The sequence below is a fragment of the Solea solea genome, chromosome 1 (assembly GCF_958295425.1).
Source record: "Solea solea chromosome 1, fSolSol10.1, whole genome shotgun sequence".
NCBI classification, from domain to species: domain Eukaryota; kingdom Metazoa; phylum Chordata; class Actinopteri; order Pleuronectiformes; family Soleidae; genus Solea; species Solea solea.
Window position 1 is genome coordinate 17226270 of NC_081134.1, and position 15379 is coordinate 17241648.

General features: G+C 41.2%; 2 protein-coding genes across 2 annotated transcripts in view; both read left to right on the top strand.

Moving 5' to 3' along the window:
* The first annotated feature begins 133 nt into the window (after positions 1-133).
* LOC131456694 (collectin-12-like) overlaps positions 134-15379 on the top strand; it is a 54247-nt gene continuing 39001 nt past the window's right edge. The window contains exons 1-2 of the mRNA XM_058625238.1: positions 134-534; positions 12045-12095. Of these exons, the coding sequence (XP_058481221.1) occupies positions 528-534; positions 12045-12095 (58 nt within the window). The 5' untranslated portion in view covers positions 134-527. The remainder of the gene's footprint in view (positions 535-12044; positions 12096-15379) is intronic.
* LOC131456687 (heterogeneous nuclear ribonucleoprotein A0-like) lies at positions 7295-8691 on the top strand. Its single transcript, XM_058625226.1, has one exon. It carries the CDS (start codon positions 7486-7488, stop codon positions 8434-8436), a length of 951 nt encoding a protein of 316 aa, XP_058481209.1. The 5' UTR covers positions 7295-7485; the 3' UTR covers positions 8437-8691.

Sequence of the window (15379 nt, forward strand, 5' to 3'; positions counted from 1 at the left end):
AACCAAGTCTTAACTCTCTCTCTCTCTCTCTCTCTCTGTCTCTCTGTCTCTCTCTCTCTCTCTGTGTCTCTCTCTCTCTCTCTCTCTCTCTAACACGTGGTCTCTGTGTGCAGCACCACTTCCTCTCACGTTGGGACTTTTCTCAGTCCCAGAGTTAGAGCCGCTGTTGATGTTGTAGTGGCATCATCAGAGAGAGCCGAGCTGGACCAGGATAAACTCTGACCTCAGCATCAAGCTGAGCATTTTTCTTCTTCTTCTCCTCCTCCTTCTTCTTCTTCTCCTTCTTCTCTTTGAAACTCCCACTTTACCTTCCCCACTTTGCGCAGACTGTTCATTGTTGTGGCTGCCGCACTGACTGAGCCTGACCTGCGCCAAAGGAAAAGAGCACAGTGTGCACGAGTGACGGATGGAACTTTAAACTTTTCATCCCACGGAAACACAGGAGGACACGCTGACTGTGGAGCGATGCTGTGGATGTGACTTGATAACAACACCAGTTTCTCAACGCTAGAGTCTCGTGAAGCACAATGAAAGGTGGGTTCATTCAGCAGTTGTGATTTAATAACAGACACGAGAGCTCCTCTGTTTCACTGATGTCAACGTTCGCTCGCTTTGTCACATCTGTGCGCTCGCGCTTACTTTCTTTCTTTCTTCTCTCTCGCGCAGAGACGTGAGGAATGCGTGGGCTACACAACTCACAGCGTCTCACATCTGGTTTCAATTAAGCCTCTGTGTTTGGGATTGTTGTTGCATCTGGCTGCTCCTGCACATCAAACGTTACAACCCATGCACAGCAGAGATTAACCCTGATTACATACGTTTGAGGCAACAGAACTGCTCCATTGTAGTCATGTATAGTAAAACTTTAAACGGACTTTTTGTTGTGCCTTCAGACACATCACCTCTGAGAAATGCAGTAGTACTTTTACTCAGTCACACAAACAACACAGTCAAAATCAAACCATCAGCTGAAAATATGCCTGTCCTACATTATTGTCACCAAAATTAATCCTAAAGAAGAAAGACACAACACATATACATGCAGTAAATACACACGTAGATGCAATACAAACAAATAAGGTATGCACCCATCCGACTTTTTTTGTCCCGATACCGATACCGATACCACTGTGTAATTAATAAACTGTATACATAAGACATCAGGCTCCACTTAAACATTACTTTCCTAACCTTGTGGAACAAAATAACACGTACCTATAAACAAACTGAATTGTTATTTATCGAAATAATCCGTCGTATCGGTGCATCACTAACACAAACATACATATCTTGTATCCATGTGTAACTGTTAAAAATAAGTCAAAATTGGAGGTCACCTTCTCAAATTCATATATGCACCATTACATACTGTAACTTCAGCAATATACATACACAGTATCTCTCAAAAATGTAACGTCATCACAATGTCAACATTGGCAAGATACTGTACATATCACAAAAGGTCTTACATTAACACTGTATACTGAAGCATTTGTCATTCTGCACATTGAGATAAATATGGGAAATTCAGTAAGCAATAAAGTGCAGGAAAAGCCTTATGATTTAAAATTGCACTGGATCCGTACAGGTTTATTTTGGATCGTTTATCTTTTCACGTGTCTCTGCTTTAAGAAATGAAAGCACGGAGGGAAACACTGACATCTTGTTTTTTGGTGTTCTGCACCTTTAATCCAGTGTTTTTCATTTGTTCTTGATTCAATGAAATACAAAAAATTCCCAAAGTGCATGAGTAATGTTGGTCACCGGCTTATGGCTGGTCTCCAGATGTGAGATGGTTTTCATGATCATCACTGTCGTTCTCGCTCTGACTTGATAGGTCATTAAGATCGTCTCCAGATCAGACACCGCATGACTTCTGCCGCTTTGTGGTCCGCCAAAGCTTCTCTCTTTCGCACGAAATCTCTGTTTTAGCGCAGCAATTGGCGGGATTGCTGGAAAAATAGTTATTTAATGACTTTCATGGACAGGTTACTAAATTATGGAACGTTCTGAGATCCTGTCAGGATCCTGTCCTCAGCTCTTTTCATCAGACCAGTGTGGGCAGACAAACTCTTTCCATATGCGTCCAATGATCCAAGGGAATCTTTCCATCTCTGAAACCCTGTGCTGATACTGAAACAAGTATTTATCAGTTATCAGTTATCACAGCACGGGGAAAGCACCCGTATACAGAGTAGGTGTAGTGGAACAGGCAATAGCAGCGTCTGCACACTCTCTCTCAACTACCCTGTGATTCATCTGAGCAAACGCTGCCTGTGATGGGACAGATTTAGGTATGAAGCTCTAGACCAGAGACCAGAGACCAGAAGAGGTGCAGGGGTATCATTCTCTCCCAGATGACTTCATTCACATTATACAGAAAGGTTATAAAAATGAAGGATACATAATGCCATAATGCCATATCTACAGTTATTGACTTCCTCTGAAGATTGTATCAGTCATTCTTTTTAAAGAATTGCACAGGTGTAGTAGTACTTGTTAATTGTTTGCTTGATTGAACAAAAACGTATCATACTTCAAATGTCAGTGTGTAAGAATTAGGGTGTGTTCATACCAACCACGTTGAGCATGGTTGAACCAAAACCTGGTGCATTTAACCTCTTGGTACGGTTCATTGGGGTCAGTGTGAACATAGTCCAAGACCTCTGATGTGGACCAAACAACCGAACTCTGGTCCACTTGAAAGGGGTGGTCTCGGAGCAAATACAACTCTATCGGTTGTATTTAAAGCTACAGCCTCAGTGTTCTCATCTACATCCACAAGTGAGAAGAAGGGAGAACCAGGAGCCACAAGAAGAGCTGCTGATAAATGGAAATGAGAATGGCTTCCATCCTCTGGGTCTGGCAGGACACAACTCTTCCTAAACTAGCACATTTAAGTGAGCATGCTCACCCCAAAGCAGCACGGAAATGCCAACCGGTGGCCTGAGGATGTGGCCAACAACACTGAGTCGGCTAAATGTGCTGTCTTACCTGTGGAGGAAAGGGTAGTTGGGGCCTCCCAGAAACTTAGCCAACAGTCAATTATTTAACAGTGGGGAATGTGGATGAGAACACAGAAGCAATAGCCGCTCCACCAAGCCCACCCAGCAGCTGCTTGCCAGCCTTCAGGGGACCAGAGGAGCAGGGCAGATGAAGATTAACCTGTCGATGTGCCTGGATGTACACATTTCAAGGGATTTGCCAGCCTACATATCCATCCAATAACGGCAGTATTTCTGACAATGGAGGCATTTAAACAATGTATGGTGCAGAGCAATGAAGCACACTATTAGGTGTGAATGCACCCTAGTTGGTAGTGGTGCAACGGATCATCATTGATCTTCGGTTCGGCACACACGTGATCCGCAGATTGATTTATGAAAAAAAAAAAGTTGTGCGCATGTTCAGTCCACACACAGCGTGGTCATGGCGAGCGGAGGAACGGAGGAGCTTCAACGCCCTGCGTCATTTAAATGGCCACGCATTTGAAGCGACATCACCCCAGTGTTTCACTGACAGGAGTGAAAACGAAGGCTGCTCAACAACCGCTTATCACCATGGCATTTAAGCAGCCCCTTGTTGCACAATCAGACCGGGCTAAAGCCATCACAAACGCTATCGGTGTGTTTATAGGTGCAGACATGAGGCCATATTCGGTTGTGCAAAACGAGGGCTTTAAACACATGCTGAAAGTGCTTGAGCCACGTTACGACGCACCCACTTCAGCGAAAAGATTGTGCCAGACTTTTTTTGGTGATCCGAAAAATTATCCGATCCGTGAGTTCTACTAGTTAGCCTTCTTTGTTTACGTTGCAAAATGTTTTGTCCTCATAGGCTGTGGTAGAAACATGGTGGCACAAGATGTTACACACTGAATTTGCTCATCCACTGAGGAAGAAATATGGCTAAAAACTATTTTGTTTATTCCTGCTGTAAATCACAATTGCAGGCCTTCTGATGAGTGGTTGATTGTGATTATGCACAAATAGCTTCTACAGGGGCAAACAAATTACAGGGTGTAAGAAAGAGTAATCATTTGTGGTCATTGTCGTTAAAAATATGTTTTAATATGTCAGTCTCCAATCACCACAGGATGGCGAGGTCAAAGCTGAGCTGACCTCCAGTGAGAAATTAGATCGACTGTTGTCTTGAAAGGTAGTCAGTAAAACAAGCCCAGATTTAATCAAGACAGCAAAACTTCCTTTAACCTACAAAGTCAGAAAATCAGTGCTGCCTTGGATCTTTTCTTGTGATGTTTACGAATCCCTCTGAAGTATCACAGGCCCATACGCAGTGATACTCATCCCAAAGACCAAATGATCCTGAGTTTGACTCACATATCAGTTTTCAGGCCCTTTGGGTAACATGTGCTGAACTCCATCTCTCTGAATAGCTCTTAAAAAACTTTACTGAGACACAATCATGTAGCTTGGAAACACAAACAGGAAACAGGCTATTTGGGGGGTATTTGTCAAAGGCAGATTCCTGAAGTAGGTTGTGGTTCTATTTTTTTTTTTTTTTAGGTTGATCTTGTCACCTCTTAACTTATCTGCTCTCTCTCTCAAGCACTACCCCAGCAGCAGTAAGTTCTGAAAGTTCTCAGACTTCAATCTCAGAAGGGGATTTGCAAAACAGCACTTAAAAGACACATCAGTCCTATAAACTCTCTTCACTCCCTTGTCTTTGCTCCCAAACCTCAATGCTTGTGGCTTTCCAGATGAGTTTGGATTTTCCTTTTTTTCTGGTGATCTATGTGACTTTGTGGTATCTCTTTATTTTCTCTGGTCGCTGAGGATGACGTAGGAACAGGCTTTGAAGTTGACAAAGGTGCTTTCCCACATACTCCAAAAAGCAGCTGTGTAAAGGGGACAACACTCATAGACCACAAGAGATGGTTGTAATCCTAGAGAGTAATAGGAAAAAGAGAGTTTAGTTTAGGGGAATTTGTGTATGCGTGGGTCTTCTCCGGGTTGTCCGGCTTCCTCTCACTGTCCAAAAACAATTCGCAATATGGGGATTAGGTAAAATGGACACTCAAAGTTGACCGTAGGTGTGAGAGTGTGAGTGAATGGTTGTTCGTCGATGTGGCCCAGTGATGGACTGGTGATCTGTTCAGGGTGTGACCCTGTCTATCGCCCTATGTCAGCTGAGATTGGCACAGCACCCACCACAACCCTCATGTGGAGGATAAAGTGGTAGAAGATTGACGGAAGATGGAAGTTGAAAGTTTAGGGATCCGATTTTGGTCAAAGTCACTGGATTGGATATTGTAGTTGGAGAATTATGTCTTTGAAATAGTTAGCACAAGTGTGTTCATAGTTGAAAAAGTCTAAAATGACTGATATCGATATCTGTAGGTACTCGAGTTTGTGATCAGACACGAAAAAGGGGTATCGTGCCCTCCCTAGTTTAGTTTGTGGAGCTAATCACAATGAGACAGGATGTCTTTTCATGATTAATATCCATTTGCGTATGTTTCATGGCTGTTTGTTGTCATTGTAAGTAATACAGCGACATTTTTGGTGGAGCACACTCGTGAGCTGCATAAAAGATATAAATAAAGGATAAATTATGTGCATGTGCACACTCACTCACCCTCTCAGCTGTCATAGTCACAGTCGCAGATCACTTGTACACGTACACATTCATGCCCATAATTTCAACTACCACAAAGGAAAAAAGTAAATATAAGGTGCAGTAAAAATTACCCCTCACAATCTTTTATTGCACATAAATCATGATGTAAACACTCTGGGCAGGAGAAAGAGCCCTGCATTTAAGCAATAAGGACTTTAGGTCTGAGCAACAATGTCTCTCAATTACAGTCATGTTCATGCACCGACTGTTATGAATGTAAATAGATAATATTTTTATAATATTTTTTGTAATTTATTTTGTATTGACATTCAGAATCAGATATTCACATCCGGTATAACATATATGCATACATCTTACATCGGTTGTCTGCTCTAAATGTCCATATAATACTTTTGGTTTATGTCTAAATAATGAAAAGAAAAACACACAACAACAACAAAACAACTACTGTATGTACAGGTAGGGAGTGATCCTTTTCGTATAGCACAGTCATTGGTTTGTGAAAATAAAATCAGGCCTATGGGGTGTGACATATTTGACCCAGTTCTCCCAGTATGAAGCAAATTTCTTCAATTTATGGTTAACAAATGCACTTATCCTCTCCATTTTATAAATGTCCATTGTAATGTCCATCCATAGATTTAAAGTTGGGCTCTCCTGTGACAACCATTTCCTGGTTATACTCTTTTTACAGGCCACCAGCAAGATATTTGGTAAATGTTTATCCCCTTCGGCGATTCCTTGGGTATGTGTCCGAAAAACATAGCCTCACGAGGGGTGTTTTGCAGTTGAAGATATCCTGTAGGGCATTATGTATCTCTCTCCAATAGCCCTTAATGACAGGACAGTCCCAGAAAACATGGTAGTGGTTTGCATTTTGATTTCCACAGTTCCTCCAGCAGACAGGGGAATTATTATCATAATGAGACTTCTGAGAAAGCGTAATAAAGTACCTAATCAGGCTTTTCCATCCAAAAATCAGGCTTTTCCATCCAAATTCCCTCCACTTCTGTGAGCCGGTACATCTCCACTGATACCTCCAAATTGTTGTCTATTCTTCCTCAGATATCCCTCCTTCCTTTTCCCATTTTATTTTAATATATGAAACAGTTTTATCAATAGTTTCTGAATCATAGGCTTTTGTAAATAATCAAACGTGTTTATCTTTGTTACATTTTTCATCTTTGTATTAACGTAATGCCGTAACTGCAGGTATCGATAGAAGTCTTGTTTTTCTAAAACATTTGTCCTTTTAAACATTTCAAAACTGAGCAATTTTCCTGCTAGCCAGTCCTTAAATCTAGAGTCCAATTTATTAGGTCTAAAATCAGAGTTATAGGCATACCAGCCATATGTACATTTAGTGTATAACTGTATAATTGCTTTGAAATAAAAACAAATGTTTGGTTGTTGTAGCTGAAGCGGAAAACAGTCCTCCTCAATGTCCTCCAATCAGATTTAAGATGAGCATAAGATGAGCATGTCATGTGCCGATGCCACCTTCTTCACCCATAATTTCCTGTGGGCTGTACACTGAGAGGTGCGACGATGCCCTACACAGGAAAAAAATGTTTCTGATCCAAGTTCAAAGTTCAAAAATCCAAAATCTGTTGTGTAGTTTTAACATCAAAGGAGCAAAATCACTCAACACATTTCAAAGTCCTGCTTCTTCAAAGTCCTGTTCCTCAAAATGTTGAAATGTTGGTTCACTGAGAATGTGCTCTGATCTTGGGTCCTTTGATATGACCTTATATGCAACTGACAGACAACAGTACCAAGACAAAAGGAAGAAGAGGATAGCTATTTGGATGCCAACAGCCACCATTTTGAGACTAACTGATGTCCAAGTTTGTGTACTGAGTAACAGATCACCAATGTTAAATAATGAGTTCCCAGTATTGTAAACTTTTTGTTGGTGGACTGAATGTGAATACTGACAGCAATGATCTGCGAAAGCATTTCGAGCAGTATGGTAAGCTCACTGACTGCACTGTCATCGTGAATAAGCAGCTGCAGCGGTCCCGTTGTTTTGGCTTTGTAACCCTCACCACACTGGAGGAGGCTGACACAGCAGTTAAAGCTGGGCTGCACACTATCGATGGCCACATAGTTGAAGTGAAGCAGGCCATCGTAAGAGAGGACGCCAACAAACCAGAGGCCCTCAAAAACATGAAGAAAGTCTTTGTTGGTGGTCTGAAAGATGACATTGAGGAGGAACATCTGATGAACCATTTCAGGCCGTATGGTGATATTGAGAAGGCTGTAGTAATCTCAGATAAGGATACAGGAAAGAAACGAGGGTTTGGCTTCATCTTCTTTGTTGAACATGACGCAGCCAAGAAGGTGATCGCAGAGAAGTTCCACAATATCAATGGACACACAGTTGAGGTGAAGAAAGCCATGACCAAGTATTGGATGCAGGACACCAGCAGAGACAGCATAGCAATGGGCAGCCAGGCAGGTAGAGGCATGAGGGTAAATCTAAATGGCAACAGCGCCAAGGACTATGGTGCAAACTATCACTATGGAAACACGAATGGAAACTACAGAAATGGTGGCAACTACAACTTTGGCAGCAGCTATAGAGGATACCCTGGATATGTTGGAGGTTATGGGGACCAGGAAAGTGGCTATGGTGGTAGAAACGGCTATGAGTTTGGAAGTGGCTATGGCCAGCATACATCTGGTTATACATCCTTTGGCCCTCAGGGAAGTTCTGCCCCCTATAGCAGAGGCGGTGGCGTTGGCTACCCGATGGAAGGTTATGGTAGCAGCTATGAAAAGAGGATATTCCATGGAAAATCGAGCACCCATTACTCACCACATTACTTCTAACCAGGATTTGAACTTCAAAACTCAATGGCTTCTGCTGTGAAAAGGACAATGAATGTGCTAATGTTAAACAATTGATCTGACACTGTAAAAAGAATGTTAAACCTGGCTTTAAAAAACCCATATGCATTGAACATACCAGTTTTGGGTATCTGTCCAAAAACAATTATGAAGACACTGATAAAGATTTAACCTTTCTGTAAATCTTCTTTGATGGATTGGGTCTTTCCTGTAAGTCTGACTGCAATAAAAACTAATTTCACACACATGGCTAATTTTCTCTATGTAACATGGTGATGTGACATGCATGGAAACGGATAATGACTTATTATGGGAATGTATTTTCTGACATTTTATCATGATTCACAGGCACAAAAACAGTTACCACATCACAGTCTGACAGGGACTGTGCTCTGTGTAGAATTAGAATGAGTCATTTTTCACACACACCAATTACTGATAGTGACCTTGTCCTCTGCATTGAACCCGTCCTTACTACACACCTGTAGTGAACACACACAAGCAGTGGGCAGCACTAATCTGCGCTTGTGAAGCAACAGGGTATTGGGTGCTGGACTCAGGGGCACCCCAGCCCATCCGGGATTGAACCTTCCAGCAACCTTCCAGTTACGAGCCCAATTTCTTTCCTCTTGCACATGGGGTGCCCATAATGTCTGCATGTAATAATAATCTGCATAATTGGATCAAAATCAGCTGCAATGTTTGAGTAATTTATGTATTTGCTATCGAGAGTAAAAGTGCCCGGGTGTGCACATTGTTTCATCGCTTAGGAGTACACCAGTGGGGAACCTTCAGGGCCATCTATGCCTTATATGCCTAATCTATGTCATTTAATTTAAAACAATACATTTAATACATTTTCCAGCAAGGGGTAACTACTCTGATTTCTCTTGGTGGGCAATAATTATATGAGAGTAATTGGGTTTTACTCATATTGATTTTGTACCCCGATAATTGGCCCTACTGTTCAAACGATTGCATCAATTATATGAAGATGTCATCTGCATAACAGGCCAATTTATATTCCGTCCCTGTAATAATGATTCTCTTGATATCTTCATTTTGTCTGAAGATATCTGAGCTTGTGATTTCAAACATAGTGCGAAGAGTAGTGGTGACCATGCACAGCCCTGTCTGGTGCCCCGTTGTAGGTTAAACCACGTGATAAATATCCATTGACTTTGATCCTGGTGGTAGGTTTGTCATATAGTGCCTGCATGGTTTTAATAGTTGTATCACGGAAGCCAAATCTATGTAAAACTCTGTGGGGAAAAATCCAGTTATCTGAATTGAAGGCCTTTTCAGCGCCTATGCTCATCACAGTTGCTTCAATTTGATTACTTTGTATACGATCCATAATATGTAGTGTCTTTCGTAAATTGTCTTTTGTTTGGCGTTGATGTATGAAACCTGTTTGATCATTATGTATCAGTGTCTCATCGTTTGGCCATAACAGAAGTAAATAATTTATAGTCCACATTAAGAACAGAGATTGGCCTAAAAGAGCCACACTCCACTTTATCCTTGCCATCTTTTGGTATGGCTGAAATTATTGCCTCCTTCCAGCTGGGTGGCATTTGTGCATTTTTTAAAGCCCAATTCAGAGTGGGAAGTAAAACAGGTATTAGTTCTTTTTTAAATTCCTTGCACCACTCGGCCGTGTAGCCATCAGATCCTGGCGATTTGCTTAATGTAAGTCTACCAATTGCAACTTTTAATTCTTCTTCAGTTATATCCGCAGTCAGTATTTCATTTCCTTTTTTTCAGTTTCCATGCCAATACTTTCATAGATTTGGAGCCACTTTCGTAGTGTTTCTATTTCAGAAACGTTAAGATATCCTCACATATTCTAAATCTAAATAATGTTGCTTCAGTCTTGGTTGGCATAGCCTATTACATTTGAAAAGACCTGCACCATTACAGCGTCATAGCAAATTAAGGCTTCAGTTTTATGATTACAAGTGAGCCAAAGTCTGTCATACACTCACGTAACTTTTTTCAGGTTATACTCAGGATACTTGTGCAAGATAGGTTAACTAAATGAAAGAGTGCTTTCTTGGATTTGCTTGTGCTTACATTGCCTTTCCCAAAAGCTTCCTAATCTTTACTTTCATGATGACGTTTTTTTGAGTAGACCTTCAAATTAACAGTTCTGTTTATTTGAAGGTCTACAGTACTGTATGAATTTTGAATAAATTAAAGATACAGATTTTGAAAGATTCACACTTCCTTCTTTTGTCGTACCAGAGTTGGCTGTGCTGTCTGCAAGCTCAACACATGGATCAGGGATGTTTTCATGCTGCAAGATCTACGTTACCACCACGATGCAACAGTTGTTGGTAGTCAACGGTCTGATGTTGTCCCCCAGCCAGCATGTCTATGTGGGCCCCATAAGGGTTACAGTCGGGCTCACTTACCCAGGTTTGCCTGAAAAGAGTACTAAGTGGACATGGGCTTGAAGTGGGCAAGCACAGGTGAGGCCACCATGGAAACTACAGACAAACCTGTTTGGGACCCATATTGTCAGCCCGGCTACAGGTCCCATATGGGAAGCCCATGTGGGCAAACACTAGTGGAACCACCATGGAAACCATGGATAAACCCGCTTGGGATCCATATTGTCAGCCCGGATACAACCCTTATGGGTGTTGAATCAACATGGACATTGGCTGGGGCAGCAGGCATTGGTGAGAAAGATGTTGGGAGCAGCAGGTTTATGCAGGGTTGATCGTAGCCTAGAGGGGATCCCGGCTCTCTTAACCCTGCTTCTTCCTCCTGAGCTGACCAAGAATTCAAAAAAAGATTTCAGTCTCAACAACAAGGCTGAATCCCATTTCACCCCTTGCCACATCTATTTATCCCTACCCCTCACTTTAGGTAGGGTGTCCTGATTCTTGCAGAGGTAGAGGGTGAAACTCACAAACAGGGGCACACTTTAACTGGAGCGTTACGAGATATTTCCTAGATTAATTGAATCCAAAGAAATAACGGTTACTGCCATTGCTTGGCATGCTTTTTTTTTGCTACACTAACCACAACAAAATGTGTTTGCAGCTGTGCAGAAACTGGTGCAATATTATTCCAAAGCAATGACGACTTTGCTGCACATATAGCAGATGTCGGCATGTTTTTTAGGAGTGGATTTTTAACCACCACCCCTTGTGACTCTGTTCCAAAGGGTCAAAGGGGGTAGGGGTAAAAATGAGAAGTGGGATAGTGACTAAGGTATGGTATGGTTTCATATGGTTTCATATCTCAAGTACAGCCCAGAGAATAGATTCATTGGCCTGTAACACGGGGATGAAACAAGTGTGTGTGTGTGTAACTGTGGCCATGGAAGAATGATGGCTCTTGTAGAAACAATATGGTGTCTGAAAAGGTGCCCATGTGGAATTGATTGTAAGAGTTCCTGACCATCTTTTTTTTTTACCAGTTTTCAACAGTATGTCTCAGGCTCCATTAGTGGAGAGACAGTTTATAATAAACTGAGCTAATTTATGTGCAGATTAAGACTGCAGCAGTTTCATTGAGGGGGATCTCATCATACTTGTAATTCACAATGAAGACGTGTATTTCTCTTCTCCCTGTAGACGACTTTGCTGATGAAGAGGAGGTGCAGTCCTTTGGTTACAAGAGGTTTGGTAAGTATCAAGTTACTTCTTAATGTACAACAGCTTTACTAGTTTATATCCCTCTGGATACATCAATAAAATGAATGGATGTTTTCTTTATATGCAAAATGTAGCATTTTTTTTTTATTCCCCTGGTTAAAAAAAGGAGGCCATGCCTCATTTGTCAGAAATAAACTTATTTTTGGCTGCTGCTTTCATTTCTGTCTGTTATAACAGCAGTGAGGTACAGTAGAAAGAGAAACCACAGCATCCTGGGTGTTCCCAACCCGGCGGCTGAATTTGCAACCTTTTCAGGCAATCAGCATATTTTTATTTCACTCAGTACCAAACTACGCAAGATTAACAACTTGGTCTGAAACCCTGAAATTAATCTGAAAACTCTGGCTGTGCTCATTTCCCTTTTGTCTAATATCCGGAATGTATCTGGTTCCCAGAAATTCAAAGACCACAGCGTCCAGAATTTCCAGACAGGTTCACTATCACACCCTTGCATCTGGCAATGAAAACCTTACCCATCAGCCAGATGTTGGTCACTCTTCAGCTGAGTGTAGCACATTCAGAAGTGTTACATTAGCACATTCTTCAAGTTTAAGCAGATCACCTGACTCAAACCACAGTCATTTCCACAAAGGAAAATAGAAAAATATAGGAAACCTACTCCCGAAATCCCCTCCCAAGTTTCTGCCTGAGTGGTTGTATTCATGTTCATGTTTTACTGCATCCAGCCATTGATTTGTCTTTGTAAAAAAAAAAAAACACACAACCACCAATATAGATGTCAGTGAAAATGTGACAGTGTGCACAGTTCATATTTGGCGTTAATATTGAGGGTGTTAAAGCAAGTCATATAAGTCAGTGCCATATAAATACAGGCAATTTACCATGTTGTGAAAAAGTAAGGATCTCTACAAACATTAATGCTAACAGCTATGCTATGGGCAAGAAAAAAGGCATGTTGTAGAACCTGATAATGTAATAAATCCCTGATAATGTAATAACCCCGATAATGTAATAGATATTTGCACTTGAGTTCAGTGAAAATGTAATAAAACCTGATAATGTAATAACTTCCCGATAATGTAATAAAGTGCATTTCCCAATAATGTAATACACTTTTTACCAATAATGTAATAAAGTATTACATTAACGGGAGGTTATTACATTATCAGGTTAGCCTTCATTTCGCAGGTCCTGATAATGTAATAATTCCCCAATACTGTAATAATTTAACAGCAGACCACCCGTTACTTGGGTTCAAGTGGTGATACTGTGTAAGCAACGCAAGCTCGAGAGCTCTAGCACCACCCACAGGACAAAGTTGGATATGCATGTATAACTTTTTACTTGTTCATCCGTTTTTCACAAACGAAAAATATAACCTCCCGTTAATGTAATACTTTATTACATTATTGGTCAAAAGTGTATTACATTATTGGGAAATGCACTTTATTACATTATCAGGTTTTATTACATTTTCAATGGACTCAAGTGCAAATTTTTATTACATTATCGGGGTTATTACATCACTGGCAAAAGCTGTCTGTTTTTGTTGCCAGAGTTGCCAGTTCTCTTTTGTAGTGAAATTAACATCATATTTTAACCTGCTGTGACATACTCACATCACAGCAGGTTATTTATTCATTGTGCAAAATAAATAATAATTGGAGAGGGTGCTAGCATCAAAGTCAAAGAGGTAACAGCCTACTCATATCGGGGGATCTTACCATGTTTTAAAGTCATACTGAAGTACAATATCAGCTGCCACCGATAATACCCATAATATTGTGCATTCCTGTTAGGAAGGGAGTGATGTATGAAGTATGGAGCTGAAGCTAATAGGTGAAGTATAACAGCTGAAAGCAGACATGCTGTAGTTGCTTGCAATTAATGTACAGATGTGAGCGTGGTGTTAATCTTCTTATCTAAATCTTCACAATATTGCAGACGTATGTTTTACAAAATGCCAAACTACTCATGTGTCTTTTAAACTCCACGCTCTGTGCTTGTGTACGAGCAGAGAATATGTTTTCCTGTTTTGCTCAAGTCTCTGTTGAAGATAGGAATCACATCGTTGGCTCATTTTGACATCTGTGTTCCACAAGAGGGCAATTATCAAACTCACAGTGTGAGTTCCTAACCTGAGAGGCTGCCGAGTTGCTTCCAGCATTTGTCCATACTGGAAGTTATTCTATAGTGCATGCTGAACGTATATAGTCAGACATAAAGGTGGAGGAGGAGGGCGCCTCAGGGGTCCATGATTGGACTGTGCTGTGTCAGCAATGTGCAAAGGAGAGAGAATGAAAAAGGGTTGTAAAAAGATGGAAGTAAAACCTTAAATGGAGATGATTTTATAAAAACATTAGAAATAAATGTATTGAAATTTGTCAGTGCCCAAGTTCTTCTTCTTTTATCCACACATTCAAGAGAAAAACATTTGTCAACATTTTTTTTTTCTTCCAGATGAAGAGCTGCATTCCTCACCCAACTTATTTTGGGAGCAAAACAGCAAGTGGTTTTAATTTACAGGGACTTTATTACCAGAGAAGAATGCTTTCAGAATCCCTGCCTGTTACTTACAACCCCCCTCCAGGGCCTGCTTGCACACAGTGCGTGTTCCGTTGAAAGATTACTCGCTCGTGTTTTCAATAAAGAGCGGAGAGATTCGGTGGAGGAGAGAGGGAGCCAACATGAAAAGAATTACATTGTTAACAGGGTAACGGAGACAGAGACAACAACACAGCGTGCTGCCGAGTTGATCTGTATTCCAGATCTAAAAGGTTTATAGGAGCAGACTGTGACTGGTCAGAGAGACAGCGGGTCAGTCCAGGATGGTCCAATTGCAGGCAGGCAGGAATGCGTCCCAGACGGCACACAAATCATTGCACCCTGGCAGAGACCAACTTCAAGCTTGTGTGAGACATTCTGATCAGTGTTAGCGCTGGGTCAGGACAGACCCCCGATCTTAACTCAGCATAACTTAGCTGCAGTGATAAGAAATGAAGTCTGGTGCTGCCTTTCTCGCCAGTGTCCACGTCCAGTAAACATATCATAAAATAATATATAAGAGGCAACAATGGCTGTGGAAAGTGTTGTGGAGGAAAGACGACACAGAGACACATGTTTTAAGTTTTGTTTTTCAGTTGCCAAACAGCAGGAGAACAAGATCACAACTAATCAGGTCGGACAATTCTGTCAGGCGTGATTTATGACGACTGCAAACTTTATATTTGTGTTCTCTATGCAGGCACATTTTGTCAGAATATTCCCCACTATTCTGAGAAGAAGTCATGTTT

Bases quoted from the DNA above. Each gene is read 5' to 3' on its own strand.
- LOC131456687 (XM_058625226.1), top strand. From the start codon at position 7,486: ATGAGTTCCCAGTATTGTAAACTTTTTGTTGGTGGACTGAATGTGAAT.